At 34.0% G+C, this 23276-nt stretch overlaps 1 protein-coding gene across 2 annotated transcripts in view; it reads right to left on the reverse strand.

The window, feature by feature from the left end:
- Window positions 1-23276, reverse strand: part of sxc (O-linked N-acetylglucosamine (GlcNAc) transferase sxc) — a 62653-nt gene that overhangs the window by 14668 nt on the left and 24709 nt on the right. For both annotated transcript variants that reach the window (XM_065365382.1, XM_065365383.1), the window contains one exon: window positions 6298-6387. In XM_065365382.1, the coding sequence (XP_065221454.1) occupies window positions 6298-6387 (90 nt within the window). The remainder of the gene's footprint in view (window positions 1-6297; window positions 6388-23276) is intronic.

A 23276-nucleotide genomic window follows, 5' to 3' on the forward strand; every position in this document is an offset into this window, starting at 1 on the left:
ACAGCCATTTAATAGTGTCTCACTCTGAGACAGCTTATCATGGTTATAAAATGTATAGGCGCCATTTTCATAAGGCACACCAAGATGACGATAGTGCCAACGTTCCATAAAACGCAAGGTAAGATTAATTATAATTTATACTAATTATGTATGTACTTAAATAACGTGTATTCGTATATTTTAATGATTCCAGGTTATCACTTTGTGATTATTGTGAATTGGTATTCCATACATCGAGCAATAAGAAGAACCACATTAAAAAGGAACATTTTCCAGTCGCTATGAAATGCAACGACTGCGCATATGTATGTGGAAGTCAAGCGACTCTCGATAAACATAGAAAATTTTCATCTAAAAAGGAGCTCAACAGCCATTTAATAGTGTCTCACTCTGAGACAGCTTATCATGGTTATAAAATGTATAGGCGCCATTTTCATAAGGCACACAAAGATGACGATAGTGCCAACGTTCCATAAAACGCAAGGTAAGATTAATTATAATTTAGACTAATTATGTATGTACGTAAATAACGTGTATTCGTATATTTTAATGATTCCAGGTTATCACTTTGTGATTATTGTGAATTGGTATTCCATACATCGAGCAATAAGAAGAACCACATTAAAAAGGAACATTTTCCAGTCGCTATGAAATGCAACGACTGCGCATATGTATGCGGAAGTCAAGCGACTCTCGATAAACATAGAAAATTTTCATCTAAAAAGGAGCTCAACAGCCATTTAATAGTGTCTCACTCTGAGACAGCTTATCATGGTTATAAAATGTATAGGCGCCATTTTCGTAAGGCACACCAAGATGACGATGGTGCCAACGTTCCATAAAACGCAAGGTAAGATTAATTATAATTTATACTAATTATGTATGTACGTAAATAACGTGTATTCTTATATTTTAATGATTCCAGGTTATCACTTTCTGATTATTGTGAATTGGTATTCCATACATCGAGCAATAAGAAGAACCACATTAAAAAGGAACATTTTCCAGTCGTTATGAAATGCAACGACTGCGCAAACATATGCGGAAGTCAAGCGACTCTCGATAAACATAGAAAGTGTAAGTATATTTTCTTGCGCCCCCAAACCCCCCTTCCCTCACCCTTTTCTCTATCTATCAGAACTCGCTTTTTCAAGCTTGACCCCAAATCCCTTTCCTTACAACTTACTAAGCAAAATGAATAATTAAAAAGAGAAATACTTGGCTGAGAAGTATAAGTTGGATTTTTTGTTTACTATTATTTTGATGATAAATAAAATGCTTAGCAAATTAGAAATATTCGGCCGAGAAATTTGAAGTTCGAAGTTGAAATTGTTTAAGGTGGTTCTTTACACTTTGAGGGTAGTATATTCAAGATGTCAAGGCAGAGTGTATACGATTTTTAATTTCGTATTTTTTCTAAAACGGATGCATTAAACTGTTGGAAATTTATGTAGTGCATGTAATTACGATTGAGAAAGTGAATTAAATTATTAAGAAACACTCAAATGGCTTTAAAAGAAGAATATTAAGCTCATTGTGAAATTATCATGCACACGGACACTCGCTACGGTTTTAAGGATTTCTCCGGATGTACTCGATGGAATTTGATGAATTTTGGATATGTTGTACAAAAATGCCCACTTTACATCAAGACAAAGCCCTTTTTTTCGAATTTTCATTTTTTCAATGACTAATTTTGGAAATTATGAAGTCACGAAAAGATGTAACGAATTTGGGGTCTCAAACTCAAAATTTTGAAAAAAGGGCTTTGTCTTGATGTAAAGTGGGCATTTTTGTACAACATATCCAAAAGTCATCAAATTCCATCGAGTACATCCTGAGAAATCCTTAAAACCGTAGCGAGTGTCCGTGTGCATGATAATTTCACAATGAGCTTAATATTCTTCTTTTAAAGCCATTTGAGTGTTTCTTAATAATTTAATTCACTTTCTCAATCGTAATTACATGCACTACATAAATTTCCTACAGTTTAATGCATCCGTTTTAGAAAAAATACGAAATTAAAAATCGTATACACTCTGCCTTGACATCTTGAATATACTACCCTCAAAGTGTAAAGAACCACCTTAAAATAATGTTTTTTTGATTTTTAATTTTGTATGCTTAAACTAAAAAGTTTTGAATTCAAAATGTTTTATAACATATCTACAGGTCATAAGGAAGATTTTAAAACAAAAATGAGCAAAATCGGTTCAGTTTTCATAAATTTAGAGGAGGGGGCTCAAAAGTTGGTTTTTGAGTCATATCTCCCCCTGTATGGGACCAAATAGGTTCAAATTTTTTGATTTAAAATGCAATTTGGAAGAAAACATATTTCCAAAATTTTTTAAAATTGATTTTAGGGTCTCTTTCTCTAAATTTGGGGCCCTAAAAATCAAAATTTGGACCTCGCTATAGTTTTTGCATCAAGTACTCGTCGAGAGCTTTCTATTTAAAAAAAAAATAGCTTCCTAGGTGTAATTGGAGCTGAATGAGAGCCTACTGAACTTTTTTTGCTCGTTTTTTGCTTGTAGCTTTATACTATAGATAGAAAACAATATTTTTATTAAAATAAAAAAGTAAAATATTTTTTAGGAGTTAGAGCATAGCAAAAACATTTCCAGAAGGTGCACTCCAACAATGAATGGCTGTTGGCAGAGTGCACCAACATACCAAATAAGGCCAAGCACAATACTAGGCTTATTAATATTTAAATTTTTAACAATTGAATCGGTCAGTGCAGAAAGGGCATAAGTCCATTTTTGCGTTTTTCAGGAATAACAAAAAACTGATTCATTCAAAAATCAAAAAATTTCAGTAAACATGCTTAAGGTCATTGAAAGAGAACCCCAAGACACAACTTTTAGCGCAGTTTCCAAAAAAAAATATTCACGTGCGCCAGTGCTGTTGCTGCCTAAACAAATGGGACTTAGACCCTTTCTGCACTGAATTGACAAAATTTCTTTCGAAATTTCTCGGGCACGAATGGGGCTTGATTCTACATCTAAGTACATCATTTAGACTGCTATCCCGTTTAAATTGACCAAAAACCCCTTGAGTTCTAAGACTTTTTGTCGAAGTTGTTAATTTTTTCATCATTTTTTAGTTCAGAGATTAACTTAAATTTCAAAAAATGGTCTTCTCAAAAATGTTAGTTATTTTTCAAGGAATTTAAAAAATTTTACAAAAAAGTCATAAATGCGGATCCGCCCTTTTTCTGCGCCCAAATACCACTTTCCCGGCAGTTTTGCGGAAATCTGACATCACCAGTCGATCCGCCATACTTTGAAACCCCCATTTCCGCAAAAAAATTTTTTTTCAAAAATGTGACTTGTTACCTTTCTGCACTGACCGATTCAATTATACCTACATATTGTGTTAGTGTAACTATGTAATGATTCCAGAATATCCAGCTGCAACGTTTGCAAACAACAAGTGTTTGCCAGTAGAAAGAACAAGACAAATCGCCTGAAGAAACACCAACACACAGAACTCCTGGAGTGCCCACAATGTCCCTTAATAAACATCAACTTTTTGGTCATTATTATCAATTTCAAAAAATTTAGAAAAGTAGATGAAAACTAGTGGTTTTTCAGTTTTTTAGATTTTGGTAATAGCCATAAAGTTGGAACCTCTACATTGGTCTTTAAAAGATATTGTGCAAATTGATATTTTTAAAATCGGAGCCATAGACCGATTTACCTATTATTTTGGCATTAAGGGGATTCAAAAGCACTTGAGATCAGTGCACCCTAGCCATAAATGCTGGAGTAATGATACCTTCCACAAACCTAGCTTTAAGGATGATTCTCTACACAGATCTAGATATCTATGCAGAATTGCAGATCATAGTTAAGTACATACAATAAAATAACCATTAAAAAGCACACTTTTTGTAATCAGGATTTTAATATATTTGGGAAGCACCAAAAAAAACCTAGATATGTGTGCATCACGTTGGCTCACTATATTGTTCAAAATGAAAGGTTATGCTTTTTGAAAGCTTTAAAATGAATACTTTCACAATACATAAGTTGACAGCAGGGGCAGTGTGAAAGGTAGGTAGGTGGGTAGGTACACTTACATTTTGGTTTCTATAAAAAGAAATACCCATAAAAAATGGCAACATAACAGGGCAAAGAGAAGAGAGGAAAAATACTTATAGCAGTGGAAAAAGCTTTTAGCTTAACGAAGTACATAAAAGAATATCTATAATACAGAATATCAAGGTGGTGGAGGTGCTGATTTAGGCAAGGTAGTGATACGACATTCAAATTATAACGCATGTTTAAAAAATTCAAATTCACACTATTCCAGAAATGGAATTTTTTCCAACTGTTCAGGGAAAGAAGAAAATTGCTCCTTTCTTTGCTTACACTTACAATAGCAATAAAAAAAAATATATGTAGGTAAATAGGTAAGTGTTTATGCAGGCTATGTATGGCACACATACACACTCTTTGCTCTTTTTTCATTTTTTTATAGTTAAAACTGAATGTGTAGTCGTCATGGAAATATAAAAAGCTAAATAAAAGCTATTGTATAACGTTGGAAAGTCATTTAGAGAATAAAAAAATGACTAGGGTGTAAATTATAGTATAAAAGAGTATGTAGAAGGCATAAAAAGCACTTAAAAGGCCCTTTTGATCAGCACATACCCTACACATATGTAGAAAAAATTATTGTATTAGGTACCCATGTATAGCCTATCTCAAACCCAGGTATCTATGTAAGTATGTAATAGAAGGGTAGGGGGATACCATATCATGTACAATATTGATGATGAAAAATTCAATTCCCGTGATAAAATTGCTTGATGAATTTTTTACAAAGTACACAACAATATGTGATACATATTATGGAACAAAATCAATATGTAATATTTGTTCAATTTAATAATTCTTTCAACCATTTCTATGTTGGGCTCGAGAACGCAGTACATAAATTTCAACACATCATGAAAACAAACCTCAGATAGAGTCCCTTTATTATCCAAAACCATCCTTAATTTTATACTTCAATTAAATCAAAGCCACCTGATTGAGATGTGTAAAGCTTCTCTTTGCAACATCATAAACAACATTCTCCTTAAGAATGCACATTTATGTATTCAGTATACTTATTTGACCAACATAGAAACCTACCTACTTAATCATCAAAATTACATGGTCATTAAGTAACTCTCTAGGACCCAGGAGCACGACCTTTACTTGAATAGAGAATTCCAAAAGACCCAATTAATATCGTTGGTCGTTGTTGTCATGTGATAACGAGCTTCAATCTTCATAAATATTTAAGCAGATAACTATGATAAAAACAACGTTTTTCCCATACTAAAAAGCAACAGGTAGATTCACCAAGGAATCAGGGTGAAAAAATACAAAGGAAAATGCGACTGCAAAAGCTTGTGCCTGTGTCATCCACTCTCCCACCCTCATCCCTTGAAAAAGACGCTATACAAGAAATAGACTATAGTGTCTATAGAATATAAAAGTCATATATGTACTGCAACGACTACAGCAAGTAATGAGCTGAATAATGTAACAATTGAGTAAAAAAGAAAATATGCGATTAGTGTCTTGTGTCTGAAAAGTGTGCAGCACACATAAGACACACAATAATCATTTGTTCTTGTTTGAGAGGGTTTTTTTTTTTGGTAGCTCTACAGTAGAATGCAAATTAATGTAGATGATAGAAAATTTGCGACATTACACCATTTATCAAAACTTCTGTACAAAAACACTAACTTCTAACTAAATTTGGATAAAAAAAATTATTGTAAGTGAAATGCCCTACCCTTCAAGAAAATGTTGACGTGTTCAAACCAGAAAAAAAATTAAAAGCTCATAAAAGCTCACTGAAGAAAATTCAGTCTTTAGTTTTCAGCATATACCAAACAAACCTTACATCTCAAGCAAAAATCTGATAACAGTTATCTGAAAGAAAATAAAATTCTATACAATTTTGTATACATGAAATTTCAGTAGGAATACTGCTTAGTTTCAAACTTCTACATGCTTGAAAGTATGCTTCCTATGAAAAATTCCACATATGTACATGATATGGTGGAGAATTTGATGCTCTTTCTGATTGCTCTCATCAAATTTTTGCAAAGACATATGCTTTGTAAGGTATATCAAAATTTTCTTAAAGGAGAGGGCTTCCAATCAAAATATTTTTTCTTCTTCAAAATATGTATTGCGCGGTATTGTTGTAGTGAGGTTTTGAAAAACAGTGTGATGTTATGCATCAACACATACATAAAATATAAAAATTTGATCCAAGATCAGAACTCACCCTTGTTCGTAGTACACGCATGCCAGATTCCCATGGACAACTGCATTGTTGGGGCTTAAATTGAGAGCCCGTAAGTATGCTGCTACAGCTCTGTAAAAAAAAATAAACCACAAAAATGTACATTGCAACTTTCAAGAACAGTTTCAAGTAATTATATGTACGAGTAAATAGCGTTTATTGATAAGAAAGCGAAAACAAAAATCAATTGCACATCAAAACCTGAGAAAAAACAAGAAAAGGAAGATTCTGAAGGGGCGGGGAGAGGGTAAAATTTTGAGGTACCAATTTGGCGCATTCGCCAGGGACCCCAACCGACCCAGTCCGCACCTGTTTCCCTTCCCTCCCCTTTCACTTGTCTCAGAGAATAATCATTTTCCAAATTATGGGGATTAGAGACACAAAAAATACATGTCAAGAATATGGGTCCAAAATAATACTTTCCGATGACTATATCAATCACACAAGTTAGTAGCATTTTTGCAAAAAATCTTTAGAACATCTTGATTACAATACAATCCTATCCACTTTCATGCTTTTTTTTAAAATTTTGTGGTAAACCAGCCTATCAGAAAAGCATACCAAACTGTGATGGAAAAGAATCCTTTCCCATTTTAGTTTTTTCAGTTTCATCATACTATGACGTTAATGTTTACTTTCAAACCTGTGTATTTTGAACAGAAAATGCTACGTTTTTGCGTCACTAAAATGAAAAGAAAAAAAATTCAATTCGATTTTTCACTATTCCCATTTCCACTCTCGCTGCGTGCAAGTTCGTTGTCTGGCTTTTAACGCAAAAGCAACGACGAAGTAAACTTTATTTCTTGAAAAATATCCGTAAAGTCGTAAAAATTGCGTTAAGCTTACGAAAACATTAACTCGCCTAGTATATACGATAAAAGGTATAACTTAGGGTCATTATTAATCTAGCAGCACGCCCCGAAACAAAATTCGTCCAACGAGTAAAATTTTTACTCCTTTAATATTTCTCCTTTCTCGAGCTTTTCATTTCTTTTCGCGCGAATTATGGTACCACGCTTATACATGGATACTTTCGGTTCGAGCATGTAAAAGCACTAAAATGTACCTCATATAACTTTTCTATTCCTTTCTCTGGATAGTGAAATAGCATTTCCTTTTATGATACGTTCCTTTCTGCTCTCTGAACAGTAGACGGTGTCTCACTTTTTCTACTTGTACTCCTTTTCAAGTATACCAAGAACCATATCTTTATTTTTATTCATTACCGATTTTCGGCCAGGTTTAATGATTTCAATTTCATCAAAATTCAATAGCCAGAAGCCTCACGATAAAATCAATAAGCCAATCGTGAACAAGCGCAAAACTCAAGCAGCTCAGACCTGAACACCCGAGAAAAATCAGATCTTGATTAGAAAGACAACGATAGCTTCTATGAAAACTTCCAGCTCGAGTTCTCTATCGCTGGAACACACCGAAGTGAAAACTGTTTTTCCATGACAACCAAGTCAAGTGGTCAAACGCCCATCGTCAGAGTAATGCGAGGGGATTTTCGCACAACTACAGTGTTGGCGAACGTGAAGAACGAGCAGTGAGCACGAATGGACGGCTCAATAGATGGGAAAATTTACGACGTCGTTTGAATACCAATTTGATAAGCGATGTTTTATAAGAGCACTGTTTCGTGGCACGACGACGAAATCTGCCAGTCTGTTTGTCCGAACACGAATAATACAAGAGAGACAGGCGACGGGCGAGTCGAATCGTCGACGTAAATCCTTCTTCTCGAAGAGAAATTATTCACGAAAAGCCTCCGTAGCCTGCTACAGGGAAGATAGGAGACAAAGATGGCTTTACTGTACCTTGGCTTTCTCGAACGATAAATACGAGGCGAAATGTAGCCCTTCCCATCTCAGGAAGGAATTAACAAGATTTCTACGCTGACGTTCAAATTATTACAAAAGATACTCGTAATATTTTGAGACAAGACACGCTCACAGCTTACGAAAGGCATCGTAATTCATTTTTCGTACAATATTTTAGCATACTCGAGGGTAAGATTTTTCATTTTTCTGCATAACCACTAAAGTTAGTTACTGTTGAAATTCACAAAGCTAATGAACTTGCCAAATTTTCTTGACGAGGGAATCGACAGAAATTTTTCATAATTTTTGGTAAAAATTGGAATTTTTTATAATTTTTGGCAAAAATTGGCATTTTTTACAATTTTTGGCAAAAATTGGCATTTTTTACAATTTTTGGCAGAAATTGGCATTTTTACAATTTTTGGCAAAAATTGGCCTTTCTTATAATTTTTGTCCAAAATAGGCATTTTCTATAATTTTTGGCAAAAATTGGCATTTTTCATAATTTTTGACAAAAATTGGCATTTTTTACAATATTTTGGCAGAAATTAGCATTTTTTATAATTTTTGTCCGAAATAGGCATTTTCTATAATTTTTGGCAAAAATTGGCATTTTTCATAATTTTTGCCATTTTTTACAATTTATCACAAAAATTCAAATTTTTGACAATTTTTGACAATGTTTGACAAAAATTGACATTTTTTATAATTTTTGGCAAAAAATTGGACTTTTATCATTTTTGGCAAAAATTAAGACAACAATTTCTGTAAAAAAAAAAAACACAGAATTTCTTGGGAATTACTGCCAAAAAATTAAAATTTTCTGAAATTTTCAGCTAAAAAGCGAGCTATTATTGGTGGGGTTATGAGGTGGCTCTCATTTCCAAGGATCTAAAATACAGCTTTTGGAAATCATTCATTCGTTCATTTGAAACAGCCACGATGGCGAATAATTCTTCATAACGCGTATTTAAAAAAATCTAGAACGTCGTCTATTTCAATACAGATTCAATAGAGTAGGAAGTGACCGTCGTCACAAGGCCAAAAAGAAACCTCCCCGTCCAAAGCGCATTTGAAAACTGCAATATAACTACGAGTAAGAGAATGCCCGCGGTGAAAAAATAAGACCAGTCACTGCACAAGGAAACTTCGCACGACTTATTCATTTCCAACCTTTATGCTCCCATCGCACACGAGGGAATAAAAGTCAACTCGGAAAAAAATGGAAAAATAAGGGGGAAACGCTGAAACGTCAATCTCGTCAATTACACGATGTATATACCTGATGCTGTCCAGCTGCGTTCATCGTCTTTCAACGTCATCAATCACCACGGGAAAGCTTTCAGTTGCAATATAATTTTAACATCGTTGCGTTTCGTACCCCTCTCTCTATCTTCGAATAACTGACACTAAATTTACTCAGACGTGAAAAATTAATCTCCACTAATACTCTAGCCTTTGGCTGTGCCAGCAGCTTTAGTATATTTCAACTTGTGTAACTACGTAAGAAGAAAATTTCGCACGCTTGTAAGTCTATTCTCCTACAACACACATATGTTTATAATCGTCCCATGTACATATTTTGAGTATACTAAAATTGCTATAACCACCTTACAACCTTGCGTAATTCGTGGGTGGTCGAGCCGAAAAAAATGCCCACGTTACGTGCCATTTTTACAGAATAAATGAAATGTGCAATTCGCACGAACGCAAAAAGCGCCAGAAATATTTTTCTAACATTCCCTATACTCTGCATCACCTGCACTTTATTCGAGTGCTATTTCGGGCCTTCAGGACTTGATCGTTTATAAGGTTAAAGGCAGTTTAAAAATGCAAAAAAACTCTCCAATTTCTCTCCAAAAAATCACTCAAAATCAGCACTAAAAATTTTTCTTGTGAAAGAATATCATTTTTTTGGTACCATTCAGATTCGCATTTGTTTTTCACAAATTCTTTTCACATTTTATTTACAATTTCTAGTCATACTTAAAATTTAAAACTAACATCAATCAACATTTTAAAAAAACGTTTCCAAGCACATCGAAAATCAACGCTCAAGTTTCCAATAGAAAATCCCACCAAGAAAACACCTACTTTAGGATACTTAATTCGAACAAAATCCGATTTCCTCAAACAGATTATAGTTCACAAAGCGTCCCCCTCTTAATTCTCGACATAATATCGTCAAGAACCTATTACTACGCAGAATAACCCGTAAGATAAACGAGACAACTGTTGACCTCGTTCGTTTTTTGCACATCTTTTCAACGGATCAACTATACCCTCTGACCCTTCTAAAACCCTTTACCCATTCGGTTCGTATACTTAATCCACACCGAGGAATTGAAAACATCACCAACGTGAAAAACAGCATTAAAAATTTCTAGTTTATCCCATCCCATGGGTGCGGTACCACCACATACCATCTATTATAAAGCTATTTTGTATTTCAAACGACAAACTCGACAAAAAAGGCCAAATTTAAACGCAATTTCCGGCCGACCCATATTATCGGTACACCGTTTTATTTCGAATTCCCTCGTACAGCGGCGAAAAGAAATACGCAGACGTACACATCTGATAACACGCTATTTCTTCAACAACAACAACAACAACAGCAACAACACACCCGGATTACGTCAATTTATTTCTATTCATCAACGATATAAGCCCTTCGACTGGCGAAAAAAATTACATCGCTGTTTTTTTCCTATTTTTCTTCAAAATACCATCATCATTTACTTCATTTCGAGCTAAAAGAAAGGAAGAAAGCCTTCTTCCTAGTCCAATTTTAAGCCGTGAAAAATATTACCAAAACATGGCCGAAGGCGCTAGCGTTAGTGATTTATACGACTTCTGGCACAAATGCGGAAGAGGGCGCAGAAGGGTAAGAAAAAAGAGTCAAGTAAACACCTTTCGCTTAGCGAAAACATTTTTCTAATGAATTAACCACGGTTGCTACGTTTTTCTTTTTCCTTATACTACTTATTCGTCCTGCAATAATTACGCGCGATAAAATCTTTTAATAGGTTTAAGCACTATCTACAGAAACGTTTATGTTTAAATTAGATGGATATTAGGTACCCTTTTTTTGGTTGTTTTTTTTTTGCTTTCAGTTGTGTTTTATTTTATCGACCAGATTATCTCCTAATTTTCGGTTATATTTTCAATTAATCCCGCCACTATTGAAAAAATGCTCAATCGAGTGAAATAATCGAGAAGGGCGAAGCTCGGAAAATGTTCAAGGCAATTCAACCAATTCGAGAAAAAGAGGCAATAAATTGTCAAAATGCACTTTCAATGAGCTAAATTCCAGCTCAATCAGAAAAGAAACAGCTTTTTTGGGAATCAAAGTACAAGTTACCATTTATGTGATTTCGATTTCAGCTTTATTTTTCACATCAGGTATCTGAAAAATTTCCCCCTCCGGCCTCCTCCCGTCAAAAATTCTACAACAAATTCCTTTTCCCTTTACTGTGTTCACATATAACACTGGTTATATTACCCGAAAAAATTTTCACCAACTTACGTAATTCAGCAGAACAGAAGGCACTTATATATTTTTGATAATATGTTTGCGTTTTATTCTCGCCCTTTCTCCATCTCAGTCATTACGATTCTTCGCATTGTTTAACGTAGCGTTAAACGAGCTCTCGCAGAAATTATTCCCTTAGAAAAAATTCCTCCGTACAACTTTCTCGATGTTTATATTGTCGCCTTAAATGCCGAGCAAAGAAACAGCCAACGAGTAATTTTTCCCTTCTGGGTTTTGAAACGCCAGATGTTTTCGCGTCGACATCAAAAATACCTACCTACCTGAAGTAAACAGAATCTTTTGAAATGTTTCTTCGTAGGTAGGTTAATAGAGGAAGATGTGCGAACGAAACGCCAGGATTATTCGAGTAAATTAAACTAAATAATGAATTTATTAAAATAAGGAATTTATTTCACCATTTTCAGAGAAGAGACTTCTGAGCTTATTCTACAGTTTTCCAGATGTTTAAACGTAATATTATGGAAATGGAAGGAGGGGGGGGGGTGGATGTGGATAAATCAGCTGTTCAGAATTTTTTTGTTAGTCAAGAAATGATGATGATTAAAAAAATTTAGTAAAAAATAAACGAAGAATGGCCAGATTCGTTCAAGAATTAAAACTAAATTAAAACGCGAGCCAAGTTCAGAAATTCGAAATTTTCAAGGCCAGTACTCAATTTTTTCAAAAAAAAGTAACTTGATGACCTAAAAATCTTGAAAAAGTAACCAAAAAAAAAATGACAACGTGAGAAAAACATTTTAAGGTGGAAAAAAAATCCCAAAAAAACAGAACAATACAAATTGGAATGTCCTAGTTTCTAAATTTCGAAAATTTTAATATTATTTTGAAACTTTTTGATACAAAAACGAAACTTTTTGGTAATTTTTGGCAATAAAGTGAGAATTTTGGCACTTTCTGGCGAAAAAGCAACTTTTGGAAAAAATGCGAGACTTTTTGGAATTTTTTTGAGCAAAAAAAAGACAATTTTTAGCAATTTTGTTGAAAAGCGAGAATTCTTGACAATTGTGGCAAAAAAGCAAGACTTTGTGAGAATTACTGGCAAAAAGGTGATACTTTTCGGCAATTGTTCAACTTGAAGCTTTTTAATAATTTTTGAAAAAAAAATTTTTTGAAGCGAAAATTTGATACATTTTAGCAAAAATAAGCAACTTTTGGGAGTAAAAAATTAATTTTTTTCGCAATTTTTTTGAGAAGTGAGGTGTTTTAATTTGCAATTTATGGCAATTTTAGGTAAAAAAGCGAGACTTCTCAAGCACGAAAAAGATAGAATTTTTAGCAATTACTTAAGCAAGACTTTATTTGGACAATTTTTGACCATTTTTAGTAAAAAGCAAGACCGACAATTTTAAAGAGTAGGTGCTTTTTCGCAAAACCATAAATTTTTGTTCTTTTTTGGAAAAATGCAAGACTTTTGAACAATCAATTTTAGGATAACCGCGAGACTTTCAAAATTTTTTTTCCATCAATTTTGCTTTTAAAAAGAGATTTTTGTCAATTTTTAGCAAAAAAAGCACGACCATTTGACAAAAAGCGAGACTTTTTTCGAAATTTTTTTGGTTAAAAGGCAGGAATTTTTGACATTTTTTTTGGCAAAAAAATACTTATTTTTATTTTGAAAAATTTTAGGAAAAAAATTAAGAATTCTTGGATTTTTTTTGCAAAAAAGCGACAATTTTCAGCAAAATATGAGGCTAATAGATGATTTTGACAAAATATGAGGTATTTTGAAGACAAAATATGAGGTATTTTGAAGACAAAATATGAGGTATTTTGAAGCGTATGATTTACAAAAATGCCCATCTGAACATTTTTGTAAATGCGCAGCCCAAAAAATGTATAGGTACACGATTACATGAGATAAAGTCACAGTCCTATTTACAGACATTATAATGAAAGAAAAAACTAAATTAAGAAACAAAAAGCGAAATTGATTTTTCGAACAAAAAAATCGATAGTTTTCTTTATTAGAAAGAGATGACGTGCGACGTGCTGAAAAAGTTTCTATCAAAATTGTATATCATTATTCCTACGCTCGAATCAACCGCGTGCCTATTTTCATCGCGATAATTATATTTTTTCCCAAGCGTAGCGTCGAGCAAAAAAAAATCCTTTTAGGAGTAATTTTTTTCCAACGAACGAGCTGGACGACAACACGAATTATTCATCGTGCAGATGAAGTGATAATACGATTAAATTTTTAATTTCGTTTCACCAACCAAAAAAAAAAAGAAGGGAGCAATAGCTAGATGAAGCCTATAAGGAACAAGGTAAATAAATATCACGGGTTAATCCATTATAAAGTAGGTACACAGTGTTAGCCTAACTAACTACGTACGATCATGTGTATAACTGTGATTCGCAAGCAAAAAGGTTAATGGCGAAGTTCATTTTATAAGAATATTTCACAGGATTACGCTGCGGAACCTAGATATAGGTACGTTTGAAAAGGACAGAGATAAGCTAAGTAATAGGTACACGAAGTGGGGAAGGGATACGCGAGGCAAAAAGTACGTTTCGACGTTAATTATTTCTGCGCCAGGAGTCGGACCCTGCCTAATACACTATACATGTAAGTACATTGTACAGCTATACGGATAGGCCTACACACAAAACAGGTATACTTACAACTACAAATACAACGTTGACAAATTACGTATATTTTATAAATGTACTACGTAGTACGAGAATGAAAGTTAAAGCTGACTGTGAGCTTTTGAACTGTCGAGTGGGCGAAGGTAAAATTCGAGCAGATACTCGTATACGTGTATGTGTCTGGGGCCAACTATCGTTGATTTGATGCGGAGAAAACATGTCAGAAGTACAGGTACGTGCGTGAAAGTTATATAGACGGGAAATTGACCCGTCAATTTTCGCACGAAATATAGACAAATGTCACTCTCGTGTCTCATATTATATGTATGTGTAAGGTTCAAACCGGCAATTGACGGCTCACCTATATTTCCCCCGATGGGTAGGCTGTAGAAATTCCACCAACTACCGACTTTTCGTGACTGCTATATGCGCAGGATGTTTTGAAAGAATTTATTTTACAAGGAAAAACAATCGTACTTTTTACAGGTCTTTATCTTGTCAGGGAATAAGTTTTATCTAAGCAGTAAAATGCTGTCGTTTGAAGAATATCTAATCATCATTCTCACGAAGAGAAGCATAATTCGACTTAGCCATTTTAATAACTCGTAAATGCCCAGTCAAGTCAGAGCAAATTATACGTAGATTTTTTTTTCAAATCAGGTTGAATCAACAAGAAATTCTCTAGAGTTAGGAATGTATCTGAGAGGTACCTCAAACTTGAAAAAAAAATTGATAAGGCACAGGACCAGGACTCGTACTCAGTTTTTTTCAAACTCAGAAACATTGTAACCAAAAATGTAACGAAAATTAACCAAAAAAGTTACAAGATATGAGCAAAAGATTATTTTAATGTAAAAAAAAAACACACAAAGAAAAATCCAGAACATTTCAATTAAAAATAAAAAAAAAATTACGAAACAATGAACATTTAAGTTCAAGTTAGGTAATAATAAAACTCGACTGAAACTTCGACAATTTTAGCAAAATGTTGGGACTTTTTGGGAAAAAGAATGCAAACTTTTCTAAATTTTTTGTCAAAAAAGAGAGACTAAGTATTTCGCAACTTTTAGACGATATGTAGAGCAGGATTAATTTAGCCATTTTTTAAATAAAAGTGAGAGATAAAAAAAAGTAAAATTTTCAGCAAATTATGAAAAAGGGTGAATTTTTGTCAATTTTCTGGCCAAAAGCAAGACTTTAGGAAATTACTGACAACAAATTGATACCTTTTTACAATTTTTGTCGAAACAGGGAAACCTTTTTCAAAGATGTTTGCAAAAAGCGACACTTTGAAAAATTTTAGCAAAAAGGCAAGTAGACGTTTGAGCGATTTTTGAAAAAATTAAAAATACTGCGATACATTTGGAATTTTTTTACAAACAAAAGCGACAATTTTTAGCAATTTTAGCACGAAACACATTCTTTTTGGCAATTTTGACAAAAGCCGAGCTTATTTTCTGTTTTAGGCAGATTTTAGGAACAAAATGAGAATTTCTGCAACTCCTGGTAAAAAAAAAAGAAAAAAAAAATTTTTGGCAAAACGTGAGATTTTGACAATTTCAACAAAAGGAAGTGTTTTTTGGGCCATTTCTGGTAAAAACAAGGCTTTTGCACAATTTTTGGACAAGAGTGAGACTTTTTGGGATTTTTTCGCGAAAAAAAAAGACAATTGTAGCGACTGCATTGGAAAGTCAGAAATATTCGACCCGATTTTCGACAAAATCCAAGACTTTGAAAGTTTCAATATTGACAAAAGCCGAGCTTAATGAGAATTCTTGCAACTCCTGGTAAAAAAGTCAATTTTTTGCAAAATCAAACACGAGATTTTTACAATTATAAGATAACAAAAGGAAGTGTTTTTTTTGGCAATTTCTGGCTTTTAAACAGAAGTGAGACTTTTTGGGATTTTTTCGCAAAAAAAAGACAATTGTAGTGATTTCATTAGAAAGCGAGAAATATTTGACTCTTTTATAGCAAAATGCAAGACTTTGAAAGTTTTAGCAAACAGCAAAATTGTTGGGAATTATCGACAAAAACTAAAAAGTGATAGGTACTTTTTGGCAATTTCTGATAAAAAAGCGAGATTTCTGGATAATTTAAGAAAAAAATAATGAAAAATCTTCTGCAATTTTGCTGAATAGTAAACATTCTTGTTGAAAGCAAAAATTGGTCAATTTCAGCAAAAAGCAGAAATTTTTGGGAATTATTTACAAAAAAATTATAATATTTGTTTCGAAAAGCGAGAGTTTTTTGCACTTTTTAGGTAGGTAGACTAGGTACCTAAAAAAAAATAAGACTTTTTAGCAGTTTTAGCTGAAAAAGCAAGATTGCAACTGTTGAAAAACTTGAATTCTTTGAAATTTTTAATACATACAAAATAAGACTTTCGGACAATTTGTGAAAAAAAGTGAAACTTATTGGCATTTTTGCGCAGCAATTTCTTTAGCAAATTTGCAAAAAAAAACAAACAAATATTTTCGTGTTTTTTTTTGGCAAAAATCAAGACTTTCAATTTTAGTAAAAATGCAGGACATTCTAGAACAACTGATTTATTATTCATTTGCAAAAAAAATGGTACTTTTCTGTGAACAAAAACTATTCTTTTCTCATTTTTTAATTAAAAAACGAGACTTCTTAGCATTTTTTTTTGCAAGAGGGTCATTACTTTAAAAATTGTGACTTTTTGGAATTTTTTTGCGAAGAATGACAATTTTTAATAAGAAACGAGTCTATAACAATTGTAACAAAAAACAGGGCTAGTGTATCCAGTTGGTAAAAAGTAAAAATCTCATTCCCAACTATTCGCTTTATTATTGGCATTTTTTTCTCTTCAACATGTACAAAAAAATTGGATTTTTGAAAATTTGTGAAAAAAAACCACAATTTTTAGCAACTAAAACATTGAAAAAGTAACCACGTCATCCACACATTTATATTTATATCGCTTGCTAAAGCAATGGAAATTCACAGAGAAGACAAAAAAATCACGAGAAATAACACGGCCATATTTTCAAATTCCCAGCCATATTTTTCCTTTACTCTCTAACAAGTAAAGAACAAAAGAAAATTTTAACCGAATATTCATCCGCACCACATACCACACTTTAACCCAACAAAACCTATTTTTCTTCCTTTAACGAATCGCAAAAAAGCACAAAGACTGGTGAAAAAAAAAAGTCCAAAAACAACACAACATAGCATACGAAAAAGCAAAGAGAGAGAGCGCGAACGATATCGCGTTGTAATTTCATTAAAGACGTTGTTTTTAAACTTTCCACATTCCACCGACCTCCTTTCTTGTATTCGTGCAAGTAAGCTTGGCTTTTCGCGAGCTTTGCAGCAAAATTCATAAACAAGCTGTTTCGTGCTACGCATCGTTCATTCTATCGTGCTCTTTTCGCGTAGTATACGAGTACATAGTATCGCACGCCTCGATAAATTTTCGTCGCACATACGCGTATTAATTAGACTTTGATAATAATTTTTGACAAAGGAGAATGATAATTTATAGCAGAGGGATTTCGCTAACGCCCCGATGCTTCGGTATTTCTATTAGCCTCGTTTCATATACGAGTAGAGTAGGTAACTGTTCTACGTAGATAACCTATTCAAACACACAGTTTTGGCAATTTAAAGATCGCATATTCAGTTGGGAATTTTAACGAAGGGGAGGGGGAGGGTTCCTTGTATGATCTGTACGATACATTCGAGTGGATTTTTTCGAGTTATACGTTCGTTCCTTTGGTTTTGTAAATATACAAAGGGCATCACCTTTATTCAACTTTTTTCTTTCTTGCAGGTATTTGATCATATTTATCGAAATCCCAAATCCAATTGACCATTTCTGGACACCCTGTAAAAATCTAAACCCATGTTCTCGTCATTCAATACTGATTACTCTCGTAATCTCCTGCCCTCTACTTCACAGAAAGTGGGAAAACCTTTTAAAAAAAGCTGAACAAGCACGACCACCTGAACGTACCTAGACACTACATAGAACATAGGTATAGCGAACATACCTCAATCTACCTACTTTAGCAAATGACTGACAAGTTTCGGTGTATTTTTACCCGCGAGCTTTTACGAGCTTTCGAAACACACTCAGTTGTCATCGCCAGATATACGTGTTACGAGTACCTATGTACTATAAACTTATAGCAAGTGACCTGACATGTTCGCGAGTTCAATTTAAGCCCGATATTCCGTCAGGGAGCTGTTCGGAAATTCACGCAGAGAGAGGAAAAAAATACAATCCTAACCAACAACGTACCAGCACAGCTCGAACGAACGATGGTAATTAGCAAAATACGACGCTTTCAATCACCCCCTCAGACTCCTCTCTTCATTCGTATATATTTTCAAAAGAGACCCCGTTTCCCAGATGGGAAAAAAATTAGGCTGATTTAAATTTAAAATATTTTCGCAGCGAGTCGAACGCTTTGAAAGTTTAATTTCGCATCGAGTAGCTGTACATTTCGCAGCAGTAGCAATAAAAAAAAAATGGGCCACGATGTATTATTTACACAACGAAGTAGCTTTTCGCGTCGTCGTTTTTTTTTTCTTCTTTCACCCTTTTCATCTTCAACGAAAGAGAAAATTTTCGGCGGGTTTTCTTTTGTAGAATATATAAAATTACTCAGGTAAAGTAGCTGTGTAATTTCAATAGTGTTGTACGCAAAAATTCGTCGGCTGATGTTTAAACGTTCCATTTAGTTCTCGTCTTTTTTCCAGTTCTCGTCTCGCGAGATGGAAAGAATTTTATTAAATCCGTAAGTCGACGTTTTTTTTTTCAACACGTATCCTCGCTCAGTCAGCCCATCTACCAAGATCGTCTTCTACACTTTAAGCACCCTTCTCGTCCTACCACGTTTATGTATTATTCGCGTAATTCGACGAATAAACGTTATCGTTAAAATATACATTTTAAATTGGAGGCCTTCACTTTTTTTCCACGCTACTTCGCTATACACAAATCCTACAAAACGACTGAAATTATCGTTAAATATTTTAAAACTACCAACGAGATAAAAATATATAGAGGATGCTCTTTAGTCGCTGAAAAAATTCATAATCCACTTGAAAAGAGCGTATATTTCGTAACGCGGTTTATAAAGGGATGAAGAAGATGAGCGAAAAAACACCCAATTTGTCTTTCACCAGAATATGTTTTAGACGTTGAAAATTTTTATATAATATTTTCCCTACGAAAAAAAAAACACCACGAGTGAGAGGGCATGAACAGCGGGGAGGAGGTGAAGCAGCGAAATATGCTACGCCACATCGCGTTAACTTTCGCAAACATGTATTTCGGATTTTGTGCTTTGTATGTATAATGTAGAAGAGAGCTAAAAAGTAAACTCATGTAACAACGAAGGCAATGGATGGCGGCGGAGTTCTATCTGGGGACATTTTTTTTTTCATTTCGGTACAATTTTTTTTTTCTTTCGCTATTATTTTGGTTCGGTATTCGTCGAGGGATTGGGTTTTCGAAGTGCGTGAAAAATCTACCTCGTCGCCGAGTTCGGCTGCCTTATTTAGTATACCTACCTACCAAACCAAAAAAGAAAGAAAAAAATAGCTCACTGAATAGAGGAATAAGAGAGGAACAAAGGGGAAAGCGTGCTTTGCTACATTATGTGTATATAGTGTTCGAGAAGCACGTGTGTGTGTCAAACTGACAAGCTTTCCAAGCTGATTACTCGAGTTGCCGTTGCGTACACATACAACTGTGGACGTGCACCTTTGACATTGAGAAAGAAATAGAGCGAAATAAAAAATAAAATAAAAACATGATGGTACGAGCGACAAAAGTAAATTTACATCGGGTTCGAGAACAAAAATGTACGAAACAGAATGCCAAATATTGCCTTGTTTACCGAAGAAAAGTGCAAGAATGAGAATTGATCAGGTCGTTTTACACTCGTCTGTCATTTAGCGAGACTCCGAATAAAGCCTATACGAGGTCGAGGATTCGAAATATACATCGAAGAAAAAACCAATCACTTTAACAATTTTTTTCTTTATCGTAGAATAAGGTAAGTATTCTGGAAATTCATGAATATTGCGGTGCGGAGATTTCAGAAGAGAAAAATTGACGGAAGAAAAAAAATTATATTAAATTAAATATTGATTCGATTGTATTCGAGGTGTTTATTAAATCGAAAATATGAAAAAAGATGACCTTTTAATGACTTTTGGACGACCTTTTTTTTCTATGTTAGTTGGAAATTCAACGTTGATGGGTGATTTTTACACAATTTCTCGAGCTGATCACGGGAAAAATAATGGAGAAATTCCGTGACATCGGGATTTTTTACGATTTCAAATACTCGACGATAGTTTTACAGTTTTTATAATGCCCTATTTCATTATTCATTTCGATAATGGATTAATTTTTCGTAATTTTCCACAATTTTTTTTTATAACTAAGCAATAATCATTTTTGCAAAATGTTGTTCAATTTTCACTTTGTTTCAAAGGGGGGGGGGGGAGGGGGAATTTTTTCAAATGTTCATCTACACACTGGCAAAATATCTCAAAAATGCAAAAATTTTCTTTTTTTAGGTTTCTGATGATATTTTTGCAATACGTGCCAAACTAGTGATTTTTTTCTCGAAAATTAAAAAAAATGCCAGTTCAATTTTTTGATACGTTATTCTACATGAAAATGGCTAAAACTGAGAATTTTTCAGAATTTTTACTCGTGGACATCGTAGTTATATTATTCAAATTATAAGTTATAAGTTTTTAAATCGATCTTTTTAGGTTTTTGAAAGTGGCAACACTGATTTTGACATCATTCGTCGATTTCCCCCTCAAAGTACTACAATTTTGAAAAAAAAGTTCAAAAATCTTTACCACGTACAGCCGGAGTAATTTGCAACTGAAATTTTCCATTTTCGGTCATTTTGGAGAACTTTGAAGCCCCACAGCTCCGCCAAAAAAAATCGAAAAAAAATGTCCGGTTTGCGTCATTTGTCATCGTTTGATGACCTCTAAACATGATCTAATTTGAAAAAAATCGAAGACCCCTCGTGCAAAAATCCGCCAATTTGGCATGGGAGTGACAACTCATTAAGTTTTAGACAATTTTATTTCCACAAATTTTCAAACAATTTTTGAAAAAAATTGGCATTATCATTTCTAATTTTTCGTCAATTTATGTTACAATCAATTTCAACATTTTTTACAAATTATTATTTAATTATTTTGAGTACATTCCATTTGTTTAATTTTTGACCAGAAAGATGACTTTTTGATGACTTCAATGAATATGATGACCCACAGTCCACAAAATTTTTTTTTATGATCTGGTAGGCACCTTGGTATTTGGTTTGTACTATTTGAGGTGGATAAAATTAGCTGTTGGAGGGAGGGGGGAACACGGCCACGTCGGCCACAGTATAACAAAGTATGAATAAAATTCGATAATTATTGAAAAAAAATAATCAAAAACCAAGGATTTTAAAATCGCAATATTGAAAATGATATCTCCAAGGGGGCGAGGGGAGATTCGTTGACGGTAAAATTTCAAATTTCAATTCGTGAGATCATATCATTTGGTCTCATTTTGAAATCAACCTTTGTCTCATACATGAGAAGGTATTTGGCAAATTTAAAGATGGCTGCAGAAGTGCAGATGAGATAACCGGGTGGGGGGAGGCCATTTGGTGTCTAATTCTCTAACCACTAAAACTACCAGCATCCATTTCCACCAAGAAGGATAAAATTTGATGCCACCGATTTCCATCAAATCATCACAAAAAAATAATAAAATAATAAAAAACACGCAGATGCCCAAAAATTACAGAACACCCTATACAATTCACATATACGCATGTAAATTTCTACAAACAGGGACTTTTTCGCCAACACCACCGAACGAGCTGACTATCTGACAGCTGACCAGATGTTAAAACGCGCCAAAAATGAGAAATGAAGGATTTTTTTCGTTTTTACGAAATGACGAATCGCGAATTAAATCCGTCGCGTGGTTTGAATAAACGCTACGCGACCCAGAGGGCGCGAGGTATGGCGGAGATGGCAGCTTATTTGTGCAGTTTTATATACGAAAGGCCAGCATTAGCATCCACGAATACGCCTTCGCAATTTTTTTTCTCGCTCGAGCTATTTATTTCCCTATATAAATACTAATATCGTTTGGCTGTCTCGATTTTTTTTTATCCTAATCGCATCTTTAACTCGTATGCAATATAAATAAACAAAATGAGAATTTACAGTTTTCGACTCTCTCAGTCTAGCGCGCTATTTCTGCGAAATTTGCATGACAGTGTGCGAGAATGGTTAAGGCTACACTTTACAGGGTGTTCTAAAATATTGCATTGAGTATAGGTAATTTTTTAGGCAAAGTACAGGGAAGGAAATTAACAGGATTAATCAGTACATCTACTGATTGGCTGGCGACTCATGTATCAAAACAATTCCATACTTCTGTAAAGTTTCAAGTTCTACAGGAAGACAAAAAAAAAATCAAAACACGAAAATTTCTTCAATCTTTCAAATACCTTCATTTCTCTATACAAATCAAAAAAATAACCCCTCCTTGTTCTGTCAATCTGCCTTATTGAACATCATCATCACCATTCACCAACTATGTATCAAGGGAAAAAACCTTTGGTTAGGATTGAGAATTAAGGGGGAGATGAAAGTGAGAATAATTCAACCTAAATTACGTACAATGAAAACAACCGCAACACGGCTCCATTATTCAACCAATCAATCACCTACCCCGAGTCTCATTTATAATTAATCGTATTTATTCATCAACAAGGTTCGCCGCATCGTTCGAATAGAATAACCCACACGAAGCATATCCGATTGTAAACGAGCCTCGTTGACAGGTTTTCTATTCATCGTTAGAAAATAGCAGACCTTGATCCATGGTCATGCAAAATTTTCCACAGATAAACGATTTCACTTTTTTTTTCACTTCGTACGATGAATTTTCACCACTTACTTTAACCTCGACC

This window comes from Planococcus citri, chromosome 5 (genome assembly GCF_950023065.1).
Source record: "Planococcus citri chromosome 5, ihPlaCitr1.1, whole genome shotgun sequence".
Lineage (NCBI taxonomy): Eukaryota > Metazoa > Arthropoda > Insecta > Hemiptera > Pseudococcidae > Planococcus > Planococcus citri.